At 39.9% G+C, this 20,468-nt stretch overlaps 1 protein-coding gene across 1 annotated transcript in view; it reads left to right on the top strand.

Moving 5' to 3' along the window:
• The window catches only part of LOC121067794 (dystonin-like), a 301,338-nt gene that overhangs the window by 228,175 nt on the left and 52,695 nt on the right, over window positions 1–20,468 (top strand). The window contains 11 exon segments of the mRNA XM_040552644.1: window positions 5,416–5,577; window positions 6,695–6,865; window positions 8,151–8,317; window positions 10,273–10,432; window positions 10,683–11,009; window positions 11,184–11,268; window positions 12,373–12,614; window positions 13,610–13,816; window positions 17,447–17,566; window positions 17,738–17,845; window positions 19,578–19,796. Of these exon segments, the coding sequence (XP_040408578.1) occupies window positions 5,416–5,577; window positions 6,695–6,865; window positions 8,151–8,317; window positions 10,273–10,432; window positions 10,683–11,009; window positions 11,184–11,268; window positions 12,373–12,614; window positions 13,610–13,816; window positions 17,447–17,566; window positions 17,738–17,845; window positions 19,578–19,796 (1,968 nt within the window).

Genomic DNA, 20,468 nt, shown 5'->3' with positions numbered 1-20,468 from the left:
GGCTGATTGTTGCTAATGCCCTGCCTCAAGTTTTAACTCCGAGTGCCATATGCTGTCCTTAAACTGAGCTCTGAACCCTGACTGCACCGAGAGCTCCTTTCCCAAGGCAGGGAGGCCTCTGGCCATGAAGGGATGGTTTATACTGGTGGAGCAGGCTGCTTCTCGGGTACCAGTGGCGAATTACCCGTGGGTCTCCCAACCCATCCCGTACATTATTATTAGCTACGTGCAAAACGCTGAGCAGTATTCAAGAGATGGAGATGTCCAAAACCCGATCCTCTGTCCTGTGTCACTGCTTTCGTGCTGCTCCCAGTCTGGTAAAAATCATCTTCCACATATAAGCAGTTTTACTTGTTCATTTTTGCTTTTATCCTGGTGAAAGCTGGGTCAGAGGGGCGGCTGGACCCCTGATGCCCGTAGCCTGGTGCCTGTGAGCCACACACTGGAGGCGAATGGGAACAAAACTGTGTGAAACATTCAACAGAACTCAAAAACATTAAAGTGAAATTGGTGGTGGTGATGGTGGGGATCCGTAGAGAGTGAAATTGGGGGCGGATCCGTAAAGATGTCCGATTTAACTTTCACAGTTAAACGACGGCGCCGTCAGCCCTCAGCTGCCTCGTGCCTCGTCCCTGAGGTGTTCGGTGGGCAGGGGCGGGATCCCCGGCCCGAGGGGGGCACACACCGCCCGGGGGGAGCCAGCCGAGCCGTGCCACCGTCCCTGTCGCCGTGCCGGCCCCGGTGTCACCGTCGGGGGGCAGCAGGCGGCGGGGGGCCGGGGAGGAGGTGGCCGGGCACCGCCTCCCTCCGCCGGGTGCGGGGAGGCCGGGCGGGGCGGGCGGCGGGGGCAGACGGTGCCTGAGAGGAAGGCGGAGGGGCGTTGCTGCGGGAGGCCGCCCCGCAGCCGCCGGGGAGCTGCCGGGCTCCGCTCCGCTCCGCTGGATGGCGGCGGCCCTCGTCCTGCCCTGCCCGGGTCCCTCGTCCCGGGCCGCTGCTGCCGCCGCCGCCTCGCCGCCGCGCCTCAGGGCGAAGGGGCCGTAGCGGGGCGGGCGAGCTGCTGGAAACCTGCCGTGCCTTGAAGGGGGGAGGCTGGGCTTTGGGGTTTGCTCCCCTCCGTCGCTGCCTTGAAAGGGGTGCAGCTCCCCGGGACGGTGTCGGGAAGCTCAGTCCAGCACCTCCCGCTTGCAGCCCCGGGGTTTTTTTTGGCCGTGCCTCTGGGACGCGATGCTTGCCCGTGTGGCTCCTGGGAGCGCCGCCGAAGAGCTTGGGACGAGGGGAGAATGAGCTGCCCCTCAGACCGGGCTTATTTACAGCTGCTGCCAAAAAAGTAAAGGGCTCTTCGATGCTTCTTGCCGTTCTGGATTTAACTTATTTTTTCCTCCGAGATTTTCTCTGTGCCTTTGGTCTGAACCGTCCGCAGCCGCTGCGGAGCCTGAGCTTTGGGGCTGCCGTACCATGTTTTATTTATAAAGGAGATGGATTTCTGCACGCCGGTTAAATGGATTACAGTTAATCAGGCACCTACAGAAGATAATGTGCTCCCTCCTGTAAGGCTTGTTCGTTTGGAAGGCTTAATCTGGAGATTTAAGAGACAAATTCTGACCTGAAAAAAATAAGTGGAATGTTCCACGGAGGGCTTTAAGTGGTTGAGCCGCTGCTGGGGTTTGCTATACTTGGTTTTCATGTGATATTGGAAGATTTCTGTTCCTTTCTTACTGAAGCACTTTATATTTTAGAGAGAGAAAAAAAAAAAGTAACTAACTCATATCCAGGTAAAGTTGCATTTAAACCGGTGCACTGATTCTGACCTTAACCACCTCATAAGTTATGATGTGTATTTTGTATCTATGCATCCTATGCTAAGGGCAAGTTTACTGTAGTTCTTCGGACTGATAGTGGTTTTTAAATGTTTCCCTTGTATCTCTGAAAGCGGAGGCGTAGTGGTACCCTTGTGTGGACAGTTTCAAAATGGGGAAGCCACTTAGCAGGCCAGACTGTTTACGTCAGAATCCTCCGTGTGTAGGCAAAGGGGAGGAAGATGAAGATCTGAACATCGAAGACTGTTACGTTCCCCAGAGGTCCATCTATGACACCGTGCGGCTCAATGAGCAGATCGATTCGGGCTCCAAGGGCAGCCTCTCCTCGAGGCACTTCACGGACCGGACCTTGCCTTACAGTCACAGGACGCTGGATATCAGCACTCTGTGCTCCAACGGCGCCCTGACGTCTTCCAGTGTTTTTGAGCTCAGAAGTCGTGAAGCTAACAAGTTGGATGAAAAAATGATCTTCGATGCTCTCAAGCTGAACAGCGACATAATTCGAACAGGGGGATTGCCGAAAGCCAAGTCTCACACAGAAAAGAAGGAGCATCGGCGTTCGTGGAGGATGTTCGTTCCGCCCAACTTTTCAGATTACACAAATAAGAGCGAATGCTCGTTTAATGAAACTGCTGATATGTCAGATACAGCTAAATCAGGCAAATGCAAATGGGGTACGAATTCACTTACCTCGGAAGAGGATGATTCTGGTTTGTGCAGCCCTCCAACAGAAAGGGAAGAAAAACAAGATACACTCCTAGCAGGGGAGCAAACCCAAATACAGAGTTTCTCTTCTGCAGAAGAAATCCAGGCAGTTGGTCAGCTTAGACCGTTTTTCCCTGCTCTTTACAGAGAGCAGCAAGCCCCAGTGCTTGCAAGCAGCAGTATCCCTGTCAAAGAAAGCTGCAGATTGACTTCATGTGACATTTTGCCCTCTGGAAAAGTAAAACAAAGCAGTCCACACAAATGTGAGAGTGATCAGGAAGAGATGGGGGAGAAATACTCTTACTTACAAAGTTCCAAAGAGAGAACTCTGACACATGGAGATCCTCTTCAAGGTGATGGACGAATTGTTTCCTTCAACAAAAACGAAGTGGAAAATGTATATGAAGTTCATGAAAAGAATAAAACGCAAGCCACAACAGTGGAGAGGGATTATGTGGATGATGCACCTCATCAGTTAGATGTTTATTATACGAATGGTGCTGTAAATACTGGTGATGTGGATTTAGCAAAATACGAGGTTTTATCTGATCCAGAGGAATCAAGTACAGCATATACAGCCTCAAGTGAAATGGCGTTTTCTGTTCAACAGCTTGAATTAGATAGCACTGTAAACTGTCCAAAAGTTATCCCAGGGAGAAGTAGAGGCAATATCTGGACTACAGGCATCCAAGAAACCTTGGATACAGTCTGCAATGGCCTGTTGTCTAATAAGGTAATTAAAAAAAAAATCCATTTGTGAAATAGCTGTAATGCAACCTTAAGCACAGTTGTTTACAGAAGTCTTTAAGCTTGGCTGTCGTTGGAAAAGTTGTACATTTTATTAATTCAGCAGATGGAGCAGTCAGTGTCATTGGCGTAGCGCACCCAAGACGTCCAAAATAGGTGAGATGGTCAGCTCCGAAAATGCACGAGGGGCAATTGCTGACAGGGCTGATTACTTCCAGCTGTTGGGTGTATGGTTATTTATTGTCCAGATGGTGTCTGTTACCCTTGATTTGGAGAGCCTCCACCGCGCGCCGATGTTCGTGTTCAGTTTTTACACAGGCTGTGGTTAAAGGCAATGCCATTCAAGGGCAGCTACAGCCCATTTATTCAGGCTGAGCCGCCTTACTCATAAAGGTATAAGCAACAGTATCAGATTGTTGTGGTTTCCAAGGCATGTAGATTAAAGGCTCACCGCATGTTCTGAAAGCCTTCTTTTGCATTTGCGTGCCAGAAAGTCGATCTGACGGCATGGCAGCGTTTTACAAGCACCGGGTCTCACAATGTTTTGTGAGTGGTGGGTGAGGTAAGAAAGTAAAAAGCGAAGCTGGGTAATAAGTAAAGGGTGTTTTGTCAGGTCTGTAATTTTTTTTTTCCCACTCTGGTTGAAATCTGAGATATTTCAAACTTTGTTGCTAAGTTGTTCTGGTAAACTTTGGCCTCAGCAATAATTGTAATTTATTTTAAGCTTCTCCTTGCAAAGAACGCTTGTGTTTGTAAAGGGCAGATTATGGAGATCAGTCCTCTCTGTGGCAGGGCATTGCTTTCAAAAGATGAGGCTTTATGGGACGTAAAAGAAGAATTTGTTATCGATTCTCAGTAAAAAGATTATTCTGCTCCTCCCTACCCTAAAGTGAGGAAAAAGACGGGCATTTTCCCTTTTCTGGGAGCAGCCAGCTGGTTGTGCTCTGAGTTTCTGTGGAACCACAGTCCTACAGTTTTCAGGTTTTTTTGGTCCATAGTAGCAAAATTCATACGGATGCTTAATTGCTTTTACCCCTCGCACTCAGTATATTTGCTCTAGCTTCTAGATTGACTTGTCAAGCTCCTGGAAGTGTGCTCAGCCACCTGGGGGCTGCCTCTTTAAAAGAAATCACTTGCCATACTGTGTTTGGTGCAAAAGAGGAGTCATTGGTATGTTTGAAGTGATTTCTGCTTTTCAGGATGCTGAGAAAGGTTGCTTTGAATGCTCTAAATGTACACCAAAACTGTTACTGAATGCTGCTATAGAAATAGAAGGATTTAGGGTCAAAAGTTGACCATTCTTTAGCATTGTTTATTCATTGGTTATTTTTCACTGGCCTGTGTAATTAATTCAGGGGCTTCAGGCCATTTTCTGATCTCATTGACACTGGTGTCAGCTCAGCCTCATTCAGTTGAATACAAGTGGAGATTTACGCTGCTGTTGCTAATGGTAATAATCTGACTCTGAAAAGCCTTAAATACCTGAGAGAGTAAAATAAAGCAAACAGAAAACTGTTCAAATTGCTCTTTGGGTACGGTCAAAGCCCTGGCAATTTGCAAGAGTATCTCTCAGAATTAAAAACCATTCTCATGGGTGTCCTCTGTGATACTGTTTCAGCAGCATCTGTACTGCCTCCTCACTTTTTACCTTTATGTTTTCATAAAACCTGCCTTGAAATCATTCTTCCTTCACTGCTTCTTTAACTTGAAAGTTTTGTCTTTGCCCTGATTTGGAAAAAAATGTCTGTCTTGGTGTTTGTTTGTTTGTTTAAGGACAATTTACAGTCCTTCTGCACCATGTTTTGGTAGAGTTTATAGACAGATAATTAAACAGATAGATGCATTCCTTGTCTTCAGTTGTTTTCCTTGATTCTTTCTCCCTTTTTCCCTTTCCTTCCTGTCTAGAACTACTCATGGAAATGTACATCATTTTACCTCAACGGTGTATTACATTTATTCTGTTTAGATTAAGTCAGTTATGTTTAGATTTATTGATTTATTTTTAGGAGGGTGGTGGTGAGGAATGGTTTCCTTTCTTTTAGGTACCACCTCAGCAAACTCAGCTTTTTTTTGTTGCATAATGTGATGTAAGCACCAGATGCATTTTATGTTAACAGTCACGTGTGTCTTGTTTTTCCAACTGCAGGTATTCCAGAAAGAAGAAATTGAACCCCTGCAAGTTAAGCAACAGGAGGTAAATTGGTTGGGCCAAGGCCTTATTCAAAGTGCTGCTAAAAGTACCAACACAGAGAACCTTGAACATGACCTTGAAGACGTTAACACCCGGTGGAAGACTCTTAATAAGAAGGTTATTATTTTGTATACTATTCTGCTTTTGTCGTGTCCTATATTTTGATTACTTATTTACTGATGTCTTTCAAAACACAGGAAATTAAATATTCAGTGAGACTATGAATTGCGTTGCTTTACACAATACCTTCAACAGTAATTCTAAGGATAAGATTTATATCTCTTGTTGCCAGAGGTATTGCTGTCATTTATAAGGTTTTGTCAAACTTTCTGTAGGTCCTTCGTGGTTTTTCATTGAGGAAAGATTCCTCCAGGGCTGTGTGTTCCTTTCTGCTTAAGCAAGGCAGAGAAGTTTGACAACCCAGTGAAAGAGGCAGGAGTTTTGACACATACATGGGAAAAGTAGCAATGTCATTTGTAGATAGCTGCTTTTGAGTAGTTCTTCTTCAGTCTTCGTTCACATGCTTTTTCCCTCTGTTGTATTTGTGTGCACTGGTCATACCTGTGGAGTGCAGCACTGCTACAGCCCAGTTTTGTGTGACTAGTGGCACAATTCCTTTGTAATACCTTAAGGGTTGCCTGAGCCATTGGAAGGTACCACTGCTTTGGAAAACTTGCTGTAGATTTTCTTTTTTCCGATGCTTTGAAGACTTCTCTTCCTGAAGTAGCTGCTGTTGAAAATGGCAAGGGTGGGAAGTGGAAACCGCATTTGGTTTCCTCTGCTCTCTGTCTTCCTGAAGGGGTGATGTGGCAGGACCACAGACACTTGCAATTCACCTATTTGTCCTCTCCTTTCCTATTTCTTCTTTCCTTTGAAGGGCTTATTGCCCCTTAATTGCTGCTTTGGGTGCCTGGCTCAGTCTTTTTATAAGGAAAATAAAGACCATCTGAAACACAAACATCCTGTCAGTGTACTTCATAATACTGTAGCTATATAAAACAGGAGCATCTCTTGTAATGGACTACTAGAGCAGTCTAGTTTACTGAGAGTCAACCTCTCTTCCTTGGATGACTGTAGAGATTAATGGTACGTTGTGCCATAGTGCTGCTACAAATAGCTATGAAAATGAGAGCACAAGTTAATGATATTGCCAGGTGTCGAGCAGATTTTGGCTGCTTATTTCACAGAAATAAAAAAAGAGGCGAGTACAGTCAGATGTTCTTTTTTTCGTCAGGTTGCCCAGCGTGCTGCACAATTGCAGGAAGCTCTCCTTCACTGTGGGAGATTTCAGGATGCCCTTGAATCTCTGCTTAGCTGGCTCATTGATACAGAAGAACTTGTGGCTAATCAGAAGCCACCATCTGCCGAATTCAAAGTCGTGAAGGCCCAAATACAAGAACAGAAAGTAAGTAAAATCCGTTCAGAGTCTCTCTCTTTTCACTGGAGCAATGAAAATAAATTCCCAGTCTTTGTCAAAACATGAAATCTTTTCAAGTGTACCGAGGTGGTTAAGACAGCCATCCATTGGTACTCCAGGGTCTGCCCAGGGTTGGGAGAAGGGCTCGTCTTCTGGGAGGATAGGACAGTGTATGACACTGCAATCTGAGCTCTAGTTAGAATTATCAACACCCTCTGGAAAGAAACGTTAAAGGTCCACTGGAAAAAGAGACAACGTAAAATCCAGTTTTTGGCAATTTCAAAAGTAGGAAATAAAACATAGAAAGTTTTTCATTGTAATAACTCCAAGGTAATATTGCAGGCTATGGACATAAATACTTGGATCTTGATCCTGTTGTGATTTGATCATTGTTGGTAATTATTTGGAGTGCTCTTGGGGAATGGCCTGGGCTAATATAAAAACACTTGCAGAGTTATCACCTTCTGTGAATTTTCAAAATGGTCACAGAAAAAAGAAGCACACTGTAGCTCATGAAACACTGTCCATGCAGTTGGACTGTGTGGCCATCTCCCATGCAGATATTTAATGTAAATCTGTGGCCAAAACAGGTTGTCATTTTGGGATCCCTGCAGAGGAGAGAATGGTCGTGTTACCAAAGGTTACTAGAGAATGGGGAGAGAAGCGGCACAGAAGACTTGAGGCAGAAGTGGATTTTTTTCTTGAGGAAGAAGATAATTTATTAGACTAGATCAATGAACTCCATGATATGTCAAGCAAGTGATGAACAGATTATAGAATTTTTTAACTTTTTTTTAAATTTCTGTTCACCTATCTATATCTATGAGAATTACCTTTGTTTTGCCAAATCTAGAAGAGCATGCAGCTTTCTCATAAATGTTCAAAATGCATCAAAGACTTTAGATAGCATGTTTCCCTCAGTGGTGTTAGATGTAACTTTTTCCCTTGTATGTTCATTCTTTAGGGTTGCCGCATGTTATCACCTCACAGAAACCAAGGGGGTCTTTTGGGTTTGGAGAATCTGCTGTTTGTCTCTAAATGGTTCGGAGAATAAAATGAGCATCTGGGGTGGGGAGGAGGGGAGCATCTCTCTTTTTTGATTAGCATTATTCACACCATCACAATGTAGCATCACACTTCCATCAAAATAGCATTGCTATTTTATTTTTTTTTTACTGTAAGAGGTTTTCAAGAAGTCCAGCTCCTTCTGTTTTTACACTTGTGATATTACAATGTTCCTTAATAACCTGCTGTCTGATTCCTTTCTCTCTAGCTTCTCCAGAGGTTGCTGGATGACCGCAAGCCTACTGTTGAGGTAATCAAGCGTGAAGGAGAGAAAATTGCAGAGTCAGCAGAACCTGCTGATAAAGTGAAAATCTTGAAACAGCTGAGTTTCCTGGACAGTCGATGGGATGCATTGCTCAGTAAAGCTGAAACAAGGTATTTGAAAGTCTTTCATAGCTTTGAAAAATATAGACATAGCACGTGATAGATGGTTAGAAGCAGCAAGTGGAACTCTAATGTGAAATCTTTTTAACTACTATCATTCTTGTTCATACATAACATTATTGTGTCTCGATGTTGATATAATAGGTCCTCTGAAGAAAAAGTGGAGAGACATGCCTTGAACAGAGCAAAAGCTTTTAACAAATGTTTAATTTGTTTTAATAATGTTTTAGCCTAAGGTGTGACAATCTGCTAGGATTGACTGCATGTGTATCCTCTGAACATTTTATCTCTGTTGGTTCATTGAAATTGAAGTTTCTTGATTAAAAAAAACATCTATTTTGCATAGAATCAAGTGCATACTTGACACTTAATAATGATGTTACCTCAAAACTTAAAAATTCTGACATGCTGCTACAGAGTGGGCACTCAACTCTTCCTCTCTTTTGCTGTTTGATGTCATCTATGTCGTCAGTTTCTACCATTTAGTAACCCTCATGCTGTCAGTTTCTGATGTACTTACGCAGGGTGCTGAGCTGCCTTAGTTCTCAAGAAAAGAAGGACCACTGAGTTATGCAGATATATTCTAGCAATGCAGAAACACTCTTAAAGAGATTGCAGTCCAATTCAAGTTCCAATTAAAAAAAAAGACACAATATCCACATATACAGACACTTAGATATTTTATGATTTGTCTATGAGTCTAAACTCACCTATGTTGTCTTCTACTCCTTCTGGTAGCCTCTCTGTAGTTCCTTTACTCTGAGCCTCTTTAATTGCCTCATACAAATAATAAAATTATTTAATTAGTAGAGTCAACCACTAATAGACAATTATTTCCTTTTTTTTTTTTTTAATTTATTGAAGGTATCTGACTCATTAGCTGGGTAATGTCATGTTTAATTTAATATTCTTCTCCCAGTCTGGTGATATTTAATTAAAAATCAAATTGCAGTTTTTTCTAAGCTATCTATTAGTTGGAAGCTTGTCTCCATTTTTCTTTGGCTGGTCTCTCAAAATGAAAAGGAGATCTGACAATGATTTTGAAAACTAGATAGAGTATTTCTGTGAGCATTCTATAGCTAACTGTGCCAGGTCTGTCAGGTCTCCCTTGTTTATAAGCCTTGTGAAACATGTGTAAACATAGCTTTTACCTGGAATAAGATCCCCTGTTGAAAGACAATATTGTGATGTTTTTCATGTAGGAAAAATCTCTCTTAAAAGCGTGTTTGAGGGAGATTTCTTCACCACCAGTGGTGGTAGAGAAGACTATTCCTGTAATTTAGAGTCTTCTCTGAAATGTAATAATCTGGAACAGAAATGTTTTAGATACTGCTTTTTTTTCTTTTTTTTTGGAGGTCAAGTCTCTGTGCTTTATTAACATTGTCTCATTAGTTTCATTGGGAGCTTTTATCCAGAACAAGAGATACAGAGTAGAGCCAAGTAGTTCTGCTCACATCACTGAACAAATGTTAAGAGGTATTTTACAATGCTGAGTAAGCATGATAATGTGTTCTGGTTCAATAAAGCCTTTGAGTAACTTTAAAACTTGTAATAGGGGGATGTAACTTAATGCTTAAAGACAGCTAAAAGTTGAGAACTACCGTAATTGGGTATCAAGCAATATTTTGCTGAATGGAGCGCTAGAAAAAAAGTATATGAATACAGCGCTAATCCTTTTACTTATAAAACTTACGTATCAGCTATAAGAACTTCAAACAGCTTTGGAGGTGGGTTTTGTTTGGGTTTAGTTCACCTTGCTTTTTTATTGGTTATTTTGGATATATTTCTATTTCATTTTCATATATTTCTATTTCATATTGTAGTTCCTACAACAAGACAGAATTGTGGGTTTTGTTTGTTTGTTTCCAAAGATTCAAGTGTCGTTTTTTTTTTTAACTATTTAATATATACTTCCTCACAAAAAAAAAAACAAAACTTGTTTGTAGGAACCGCCAGTTGGAAGGCATCTCAGTGGTAGCACAGCAGTTTCATGAAGCTCTGGAGCCACTGGTGGAGTGGCTGACCGCCACAGAGAAGAGGCTTGCAAATGCTGAACCCATTGGAACGCAGGCCTCCAAACTGCAACAGCAGATTGCTCAGCATAAAGTAAGATACAAACCACAAATTTGCTTGTGCCATTCTTTCTAAACTCATCTGTAAAGTACAGCACAAAGGAAAGCTGTTGTGGTGTACCGTTGTTTTACCATACTGAATTTTTTCTGTAATTTGAGTTTTGTATGTTTGTGTTGGCAGTATGTCCTTTTTTTATTCAGTTTTTATTTAGTTCCACTTACGTTTCTTTTATGTTTTTCTCATTTTCTTTTCCGCTATTCTTCATTATTTAAAAAATATATAGGCTCTAGAAGATGATGTTCTAGCTCACAATAAGAGTTTACATCAGGCCATTAGTATCGGTCAGTCTCTAAAGACTATGAGCTCCAGGGAAGATAAAGATATGGTGCAGGAAAAGCTAGATTCTTCTCAGGCCCGATACATTGAGATTCAAGAGAAGAGCAACAGCAGGTCTGAACTTCTCCAGCAAGCCTACTGCAATGCTCAAATTTTTGGGGAGGACGAAGTTGAATTGATGAACTGGCTGAATGAAGTCCATGATAAACTGAGCAAATTGTCAGTCCAAGATTGCAACGCAGAATTGATTGAGAAACAGCACTCTGAACTACTGGTATTTTGATTTCTGTTCATTTATTATTTAGTTTGGTTTTGTATATGATTTACATATCCATGTTTTATTTATTTTTCATTAATATATTTTATTTAAAATGGAAACATGCTTACTCCACATAAAAATAGTATTATTTATTATGTCCATGCTTACACAAATTGCATTTCCTCTTAGGATCTTCAGGAGGAGATTCTTCTTAGAAAACAAAATGTTGATTTGGCTATACAAAATGGCTTAGAGCTTCTCAAGCAAACAACAGGTGAGAGCTTTTAGAAAATTACAATTCACCAGGCTTTTTTTCTTGTACTTGAAAGTGCTTATGAGAAGATTAAAGTCAAACTTGTAAATATTAGTCCATACTTGCTGCTTAAAGCGGTTGCAGTTGTCTATTTTAATAAAGGTTTGAGGTCAAGTTAGGTTATGTTTTGGACCAAATGTATGTGAGCAAAAGTCCATTTATGCTTGTAGGGAATTTGGCCCTTGAATTCCTTATTATTTTTAGTGGAAAATTATTTTAGTGAACCTGCATTCCATTCCTAATAGGAAGTTACGAGCATTACTCAGAATGGAGGGCTGTTTGGCAGTGGACACAGTCAATTCCCTGGAGCCATTCACAGATGAATGAGATATTAGACTACCTTTTACTGCAAGAGGAAAGCTTTGACCACTGGAGCTAATATTGTGGGAAAAGTTGCATTCCAGTTGTACACAACGTGTCTGTTCTGTAGATCAACATCTGTCCAGATTTTCCAGTACTTTTATAGTTCTTGAACTCTGTAAGACACAGCCGAAGGAGGGGAATCCTTTTTTTATTCCACACTTAAACATTATGCATATTCTGTAATGAAAACTGAATATATACTAATACATTTCAGGAGGTTGCGTTTATTTTAGCCTTTTGAGTTGTTTTGAACAGATGGTAAAGAGTGTACATGTTAAAGAATGATATAAAATATTACTGTAGTTAATATTCGGTTGAATTTTTTTCTTAGTATTTTCAGTGACTTTTATAATCTGTTTTTTTTTTTTTTTTTTTTGAGGGGGGGCTTTATAAGAAGTATTGTGATTTTCTAAAGAACATCTGCATTAAATTTTGGGTCACATTCCTTACTTTCTGAAACTTCAGTAAAGCAAAAAACCACAGAAGGTTAGATCCTGAATTGAGGTAAACTTTGTAGCTCTGTAGACTTTTAGTGAAGTAGAATAATTTACAAGAGGTGAGGATTTGCCCTGTCACCTTGTTTGGGTCATTTTATAAATTAAATTATTGAGATTGCTGTAATAGGTGTGGGTTGATGTTTGGGATTTTTTTTTCTTTTAAGGATTTGTGTTCACAGGAAATAACATCCTTCTGATATTTTAGGTGATGAAGTTGTAATAATTCAAGATAAACTGGAAGGCATTAAAGCGAGGTACAAAGACATTACAAAATTGAGCTCTGACGTGTCCAAGACCTTAGAGCAGGCTCTGCAGCTTGCAGGTCAACTACACTCAACCCATGAGGAGCTCTGCAAATGGCTTGATAAAGTGGAAGTGGAGTTACTGTCATATGAAACTCAAATACCACAGGGTGAAGAATTAAGCCAAGCACAAGAAAGACAAAAAGTAGGTTTTAGAACCTGTGAATTATTTATTGCTGAATGATTCAACTAGGTTTTGTGTTAACTTCTGTTTGGCAGGAAGTTGTTTTGTGAATAACTAATTTGGCATCAGTTCATCTGACTAAATGTAGCAGTAGTTAAGAATCGAACTCACTTTCCAGAGTCATCTGTTATAATCACTTACGAAACTGGGCTGAGGTTTATTTTTAGCACAGAAGCACAACATTTCCTTTTTGTTCGAGCAGCTGCCTAATCCTGGGAAAACTCTTAAATTGTCAAACAAAGTTATTTTGGTTCTTTAGTTATGACATGGATAAAATCCTAAAAAGTATAAAAAAGACAGCATTTAAATATATTACTAATTTGTTTATCAATAAGTGTTTTTTTTTAATTGTAGCATAAGCTGGATAGTTTTGAGAGAAAAAAGCTAAAAAAAAATCCATTAGATTTCCGATATATATATTTATATAAAGAAAATAAATGAATCAGCAATAGGGTTTCCTGTAAAGGAAAATGTCATTCCTGAAGGATTGTATGATGATTTGACTGGAATGTAATCCAGTCATTGCTCATTTCAGGAATCGCTTGAATTCATCATATTTTGCTTCATTTCATACTTCTGGTGGTGATTTAGTTCTTTATGGAGTTGCAGGGTGCAAAGAATATGTGTTAGTTTTATGTTATTTGGTTGCTTCGTTAAGTACTAACAACTCTAATAAATTCCAGAGAATTTCAGAGTATCGTATTGACTGGAGAAATGTTTTTAGGATTATTCTATAGAAACCTTCAAGCATCACTCACTTTTCTGTCAAACAACTGACAAGTATCAAAAAGCTCATAAAATTGAGCTGAAAATAATTGTGCTAATTTATCCCTTTGGTGTGCCTGGAACACATTTCAGTTCTCAACACGGTAGTTGAGAGAATAAAAACCATGTGCAAGCTGTGTGTGTGTTCAGCTCGTGTGCTGGCACATTTACTTTAAATGGCCTTTTTTTAGGAGCTGAAAAAAGAAGCAAAGAACAACAAAGCCTTAGTGGACACCCTGAATGAAGTCGGCAGTGCCTTCCTGGAGCTGGTGCCATGGAGGGCCAGAGAGGGGCTCGACAAGATGATAACAGAGGACAACGAGCGATACAGATTAGTGAGCGACACGATCTCGCAGAAGGTGGATGAGATTGACGCTGCCATCCTGAGATCCCAGCAGGTACGGAAAACTGGGGTTTGGGCCATAACAAATTGTCTCTGGCAACTTGTACGTGAACAAAAGATGTCCTTTAATAGCGCTGCCAAACATTTGTCGTGCTCGAGCAGCAAAAGGCCTGTTTGAATGGAATGTGACTGCACTGTAAAGGTATGCATGCCAGAATGTACGCTGGTGTAATCATCTGACTTTCGTTGACACAAACCTCAGTCCTGTAGCTAATATTGCTCTAACTATCCTGTGGCTTCTTAAGTGGGAGTTTGCTTAAGTAAGAACTGAATGGCTCATATCTTTCACAGACCAGGTTGTGTTAAGGAAAATACGGTCCAGTTCCCCAGCAAATCTTCCTGGATGCAACGCTGAGATCACTAATGTTGCCATACCTTCAAGCATCAGTTGATTATCTAGCTCCTTGGTACTTTTGACAATTAAAAGCTGGATCATCTTATCCCAAGCTGCACAGGAGAATTTAAATAACAATTGCTTTTACTCATATCCACAACACTTTTCTTCTTGGGACACAAAAATTGAGTTATTAAATACGTGAAAGTTTCTAAACACACACAGATGTATATATATGGTACACTTTGAAAACTACCACTCTAAATTCATAACTAAATAGACCCATATTTAAGCTCCGTGCTTATAAAAGCATTGTGGAGACACAATTTCCCAGGGTCTGCCTACAGTTCAGACATAAAAATATCGGTGGAGATTTTTCTCTCTCCTAATAGTTCCTGTAAATGGTTATAATGGGACAAGGAGAAAGCATGTGTGACACTTCCAAAGTTTGTTGAAAGCCGACTGAAAGAGGCTGGCAGTAACTCAGATCTCCTTATTATCGAGGTTAAAAATAACTTCGTGTTTAACTTTTTAAGGGGTATGCTCTGAACATTATCTCATCTCATTAAACTAAACCCTCAAAAATGAAGGGTGATTTTCTGGTGGGTGATAAGGTGAGATAGAAGAGTGGATGTTGGCTCTCCTTCAACCTTACTGAATAGTGTGAGTACGTTGCATCCCCTAGCACCAGTTCAGCAGATTCAAATCCAGGCATGGAAAGGTCCAGAGCTGCTGCTCCACTAGCTGGTGTTGCGAGGGCATCTTGCACCCTACTGCTGCATCCCCCTAACCTCCACTTCAGCCCATCTCACACCACCCCAGTATACTCCCATGTACTACATCCCATGGTTAAGTGGCTTAACGTGTTTCCAGTGAAGGACAAGCCGCTCTCCATTTCGCTCAGAGATTGACCATGCATAATAAAAAACATTTTTGGAGAAGCTGATGCTTTGTAAGCTTACCCTGCAGCTACTTGAAGTACCTATACTGTTAAAAATTTCTGGGTGGAGGACAAAGCCACTGAGAACATGAGGGTTCAATGGAACTAGCGTGGTTTTTCCGATAGACGTTACTGGGCTAAGGTGACAAACGCAGTAAGCTATATGAATGGCTAAGCATATTGTTTCATGTTGTAAGCAGAGGCTTGAAAGCTTAATAAACCGATGCAGATCCTCCCAAATGGATAGAATTATCTAAGAGAGAAATTCAGCTGCATGTTTTCATCCTTATTTCTCAATGCTAAAGGTACTGGTCAGTATCTTACCCCAGCGCAAAGGGTGCTGCAAGGAAACAAAGGTCATATTCTGCAGTTGACTTACTTGTTTTTTACTCTAAAGCAGCCACAAAGAATGCTTTATGAAACATTCAGAGAGCGAATCACAATGCTGCCATATTCACAAGACAGTCTTTCCTTTCCTATGAACTATGGTTGGTTAAACTTTGTAGGGATGAAATAGATGATTTTATAGTGACTTAAGTGAAGTCATGGCTCTCAAAAAATAGCTCTGCCAGGCATAATGGAAAAAAATCTCTTTGAATTTTGGATGCAGAGAGCACCAATTTTGCACATCTTGTTCCTTAATGTTATTTATATGTGCACATCACACATTTGAAACCTGTACCCTCATCAAATGGAGTCCAGTCCTTCCTCACTTCTATGGAATCTGGACGTTTCTATGCCATGCCTTGATTTTATTATTTCCATTCAGTATTTGATCAATATTACTGAGATGCCCATCAATATTTGGCCTCGGCAAATCACACTGCAGTTAGTTTGTACCTGTAACACATTTGACATCACGTTCATTTCCTTTACTTGGGTCATAAATAGATGGGCTTCCAAAGAGCTTGGTTGTGAAATGCAGTTTCTAAAGTCAGGGTTTAAACACCATTGGTGCATGTTTACATGTTTACAGTGCTAATTGTTTCGGAACATACCTTTCTATTGGGAAGTCACAATATTTAGGACAAAACTTACTTTCTTTTACTTTAAATGAGAAATGACATATAGTGAAAAAGAATGTTTGTGCTCTCTTTCATGTAACAAATGGATTAAATAAGGCTGAAAAAGATTGACTCATAAAGAAAGAAATCTCAGAACTGCTTCTTTTGTTTTTGCGTGACTCATAATTAACCACTAAGACAAGAGTGATTTAGTGGCTAAAGCGAACTCCAGCTCTGTTCCAGGAGCAACGCTGTCATGGTTCTATAGCCACAAATGCACAGACCATCAGATTTAAAAGACAAGAGGGACTGAGTGTGGTCAGAAAGAGACTTCTGAAGAAAGCGTGGTAGTCAACAACACAAGTAACAAGTTCTGACCTAAAATGTCCTAACAGACTTTCAGAATAACTCAGAGCCATGATAATCTTCATCTAATTGCAGCAGGGATCAGCGTTTTAGAAAAAAAAGTAGTTAGTTCTTAGTTTCTGTGATTGTTTTGTGTATCTGACCATCCTGCATAACATGGCTGAAGATCAGAGCTGCCTCTGTTGAGTACTACAATATGTATGTGCTTATTAATTTTCTCAGTAAATTCTTACTTTTCAGCAGAATTGGATCCCCAGGTACTTCTTTTCAGGATCTCTTACTCTCCTTTTCAAATTAGTAAGAAAAAGATCCTCTAAATCCTCTAATTACCTTAGTGCTTCAAGGTAATTTTTGAAACATTGAAGTGTTGACTAACAGGATTCAGAAGTTAATCTTTTAGTGAAAGGACTGGCTGCACCCAAATGCCCCAGAGTATTTTCAAATTTAATCCATGGTCTAGATTTAGATGAAATCCTGTCTTCTCTGAATTCAGTGGGTTTTTTTCATTGACTTAGTTGAATTGTGATTGTTTTACCTTAATCTTTTAATATCAAGGCAGCTTTTAAGATTAAAAAGATACCATCAAACAGCTATTTCTTAGGGTAATTACAACAGGAGCAGTAATAATAAATATAGAGATGGTAAAGACATGAAAGTTGAACAAAAAGAAACAATTCAGTTAAAATTATGAAATCATAACCCTTTTAGTTTTTGTATGTCTGTTAAGAGAGCTGTAGGCTTTGGAAAAATACACTTCCATTGCTTTGTCATGCTTATGAATTAAGCTGATTTTATTACAATCCCTCAGAACCATTTTGGGCTTTGTATTTAATTTATATAAAAAACTCATATGGAAAGTGAACTGCCATCTTTCTACCAATTCAAAAGTATGCTTTTTAATCTCCTTTAAAATTTTTGAAACAGTCATTCTAATTTCACGTATATAGAATCACCGAACCAATTCATGTCTCCCGCATTTAGTTTGATCAAGCAGCTGATGCTGAGCTCGCCTGGATTGGAGAAACAGAAAAGAAACTGATGTCTCTGGGTGATATTAGGCTTGAGCAAGACCAGACCACAGCTCAGCTACAAGTTCAAAAGGTAAAAGAAATGCATTTCCAACTGTCACGTTAATTATTGGCCAGCACGCTCTCCATCTAGAAAATGTACTAGTGTGATTAAATTTTCTGTCCATCATAATGCACTTCAAAAATAGTTTTTGCTCCATGTACTCTTATTTTTATTGCTGACCAGTTCTTATTGTGTTTCAAGGCTTTTACCATGGAGATTTTGCGACACAAGGATACTATAGATGCACTTGTTAAGTCTGGGGATAAGATAATGAACACATGCACTGAAGAAGAGAAACAGACCATAAAGGTAAAGTTCCATAAGTTTGCAGCTACAGTGGACGTGAAGATAATACATAAGTAGGAAGATTCCTATTATGTATCCTTTGAAATACTAATGAAACAGCATTAATTACATCCACTTTTAGTCTGAGGTTTGTAACACTAGAAGAAATGCTGTCGTGTATCTCTGTTCTTCCTTCAGGATGTTCAAAGAGCAAGCACTGCATACTTACTTCACTGTCTGACATTACTTTGTAGCCCCATTTGTCTCTGGCGTGGTAAATAGTGTTTTAGCCAATGAGATGATTGAGTGAGTAGGTATTAGTCAGCTGGGGTGATGTGTGTGGAATCTGGCTGTTTATCTTCCTCGCTTCTCTTGGGTCTGTGAAGCTCTGGCTGGGTGTGTGTATTTCTGCGCCCCATTCAATGGCTGGCACCTCAGTGTGAATCTTTACTTTCATTTCTGATGATTTCAGTGTGAGCCTTGTTCTTGTTTGCCAAGAATATTCCATCCTGTTGACTAACACAGCCTATGAAAGGCGTTCTTATGCATTTGTTTATATGTACACACAGAGCCTGAGGTTGGGGGCTGACAGAACATATAAACGTATCTATACATGTGCATACACACATGCAGATCTTTCCTACTGGCATTTTATAATGGATTTTTTTTTTTTTTGGTGCTAAGTTGTGGATATGTTATGTGAATGATGTGCCTGGATATGTTATGTGAATCGGGTCCTTCCAGTGACCAACAGTACTTCACTAATTGTGCTCTGCTGCAGCATCTCTGAATAAATTTGATTTGCTCTTAAGTGAATTTAAAATAGATGAGATATTCAGTCTATTAAAATGTAGTCATAAGGGAGAGCAATTTTAGGTGGGCCCCTATTGAATATATGCATTAGTCAAAAATACCATGTGTCTGTTTGTTAGGCTGTTTTGTCCTTTGGATAGCATCTCTATACATAATTTACATGCAAGACATAACAAATGAAACGATAGTTTATTCTGCCAAAAAATATTTTTTGCTTCACATTCAATGACTTATTTATATGTTTAGTTTTTCCAAGGCTAGTATTTACATGCATTGCTGCATGTTATATTTCATGGAAATGATAACATGGGCAGTCCTCCACAGGAAGAACGTATAGCTCGTTGATACTTTTGTTATCATATCCCCAAACAGAGTAGGTTTGTAATGTTTAAACCTTGTAGTTCCATCAGATTATTAATGGCAACACGTCCTCGTTAATTAATGTATGATAACCTGGAAAATAATGTGGTTTCTGTGGAAAGTTTGTAAGCTACAAGCAGGACAGCATGCCCTATTCTCTTATCAGATTTTCAAAAGCCAGATTTTTGTGCACTGTTCATGATGCTTTGATTCAGAAATGCTGTAGAAAACTTAGCTTCTGCCAAGTGCTGCTGAAGATGGGTGCCTTCTGTAAGGAACTGGGGCTACAACGTGCAGTCAGATAATCTGCAGCTTGACTGGAAGTCCTGTGAATGGTGTTGTTTGTAAATATCAGATATTGTTAAATGTATTTTAATTAATTTGAAAGCAACCTGCCAAATTCAGATCTCCCATGATATTGATTCTTTCCTCTAAACACTGGCCCTGTAGAAATACAATCAAAACTAAGGTTTGGTTCGCTGCGGTTTGGTGCTATAATTATCAAAGACTGTTTAGAAATCAGGGTAATAGACATGTGGAAAGACAGACATTGCTATTTTTTTTTATTAATATTATTTTACAGAAAAAACTGGAAAGCCTGTTGCAGAAATATGATACAGTCTGTCAAATGAACTCTGAGAGAAACCTCCAGCTGGAACGGGCTCAGTCTCTGGTTAATCAGTTCTGGGAGACTTATGAAGAGCTTTGGCCATGGTTAACTGAAACAGAAATGATCATCTCTCAGCTTCCTGCACCAGCCCTTGAATATGAAACTTTAAAGCAACAACAAGAAGAGCATCGGGTAAGAATTTTGCTGTTTAAAAAAAAATAAAACAAAGTGTGAAAGGCTAAGTTGTATTCTGCTTAGAACTGTGGAGTTACTCTAGTGAGTACTTATAACCCAGACAGTTATACTTCTATTGAAGAAAGTTATTTAAAATAATAATAGTAAAAGCCTCTACTGTTACCCAAACTCTGCACACAAACAAGATTGTCTGGGAAGGCAGCAAACAATGTATAACCATAGAAGAGGGCTAAAGGGGAAAAAATGCCATTATAGCGACAGATCTGAGCATACAAAAGCTGATAGCTTAGAAGTGTATTTAAAAGTAAGCAGTATTGGAACAAACTGAACCCATAAGCAGAAAGAACAGAAATTGGATGATGTAGAAAGAACCAAGAAAAGGTAATAGGAGACTACAGAAAGAACTAGAGTACCTGCTGTCAGCCTGCTGAAACTGAAACGTCTGTGTGTACAATCCGTATACAAGTAAGCATGTATATTGACCTCATGTACATATTTTGAAAAGTGGCATTTGTTTTGTTGATATCCTGGGAACTAAAGACTGATAATTCTAGGCCCAAGAATTCAGTGCTTTGGCTCCAGCCAGCCCCATAACCATTTCTCACATAAAGTATGCTTGTTATGTAATAATGAAAAGAAATAATTGTTTAACATAACATCGTAAAATAG

The sequence above is a fragment of the Cygnus olor genome, chromosome 3 (genome assembly GCF_009769625.2).
Source record: "Cygnus olor isolate bCygOlo1 chromosome 3, bCygOlo1.pri.v2, whole genome shotgun sequence".
NCBI lineage: Eukaryota > Metazoa > Chordata > Aves > Anseriformes > Anatidae > Cygnus > Cygnus olor.
Note: the sequence above shows the minus strand (reverse complement) of the source record. Positions and strands in the feature narration are given on the sequence as shown.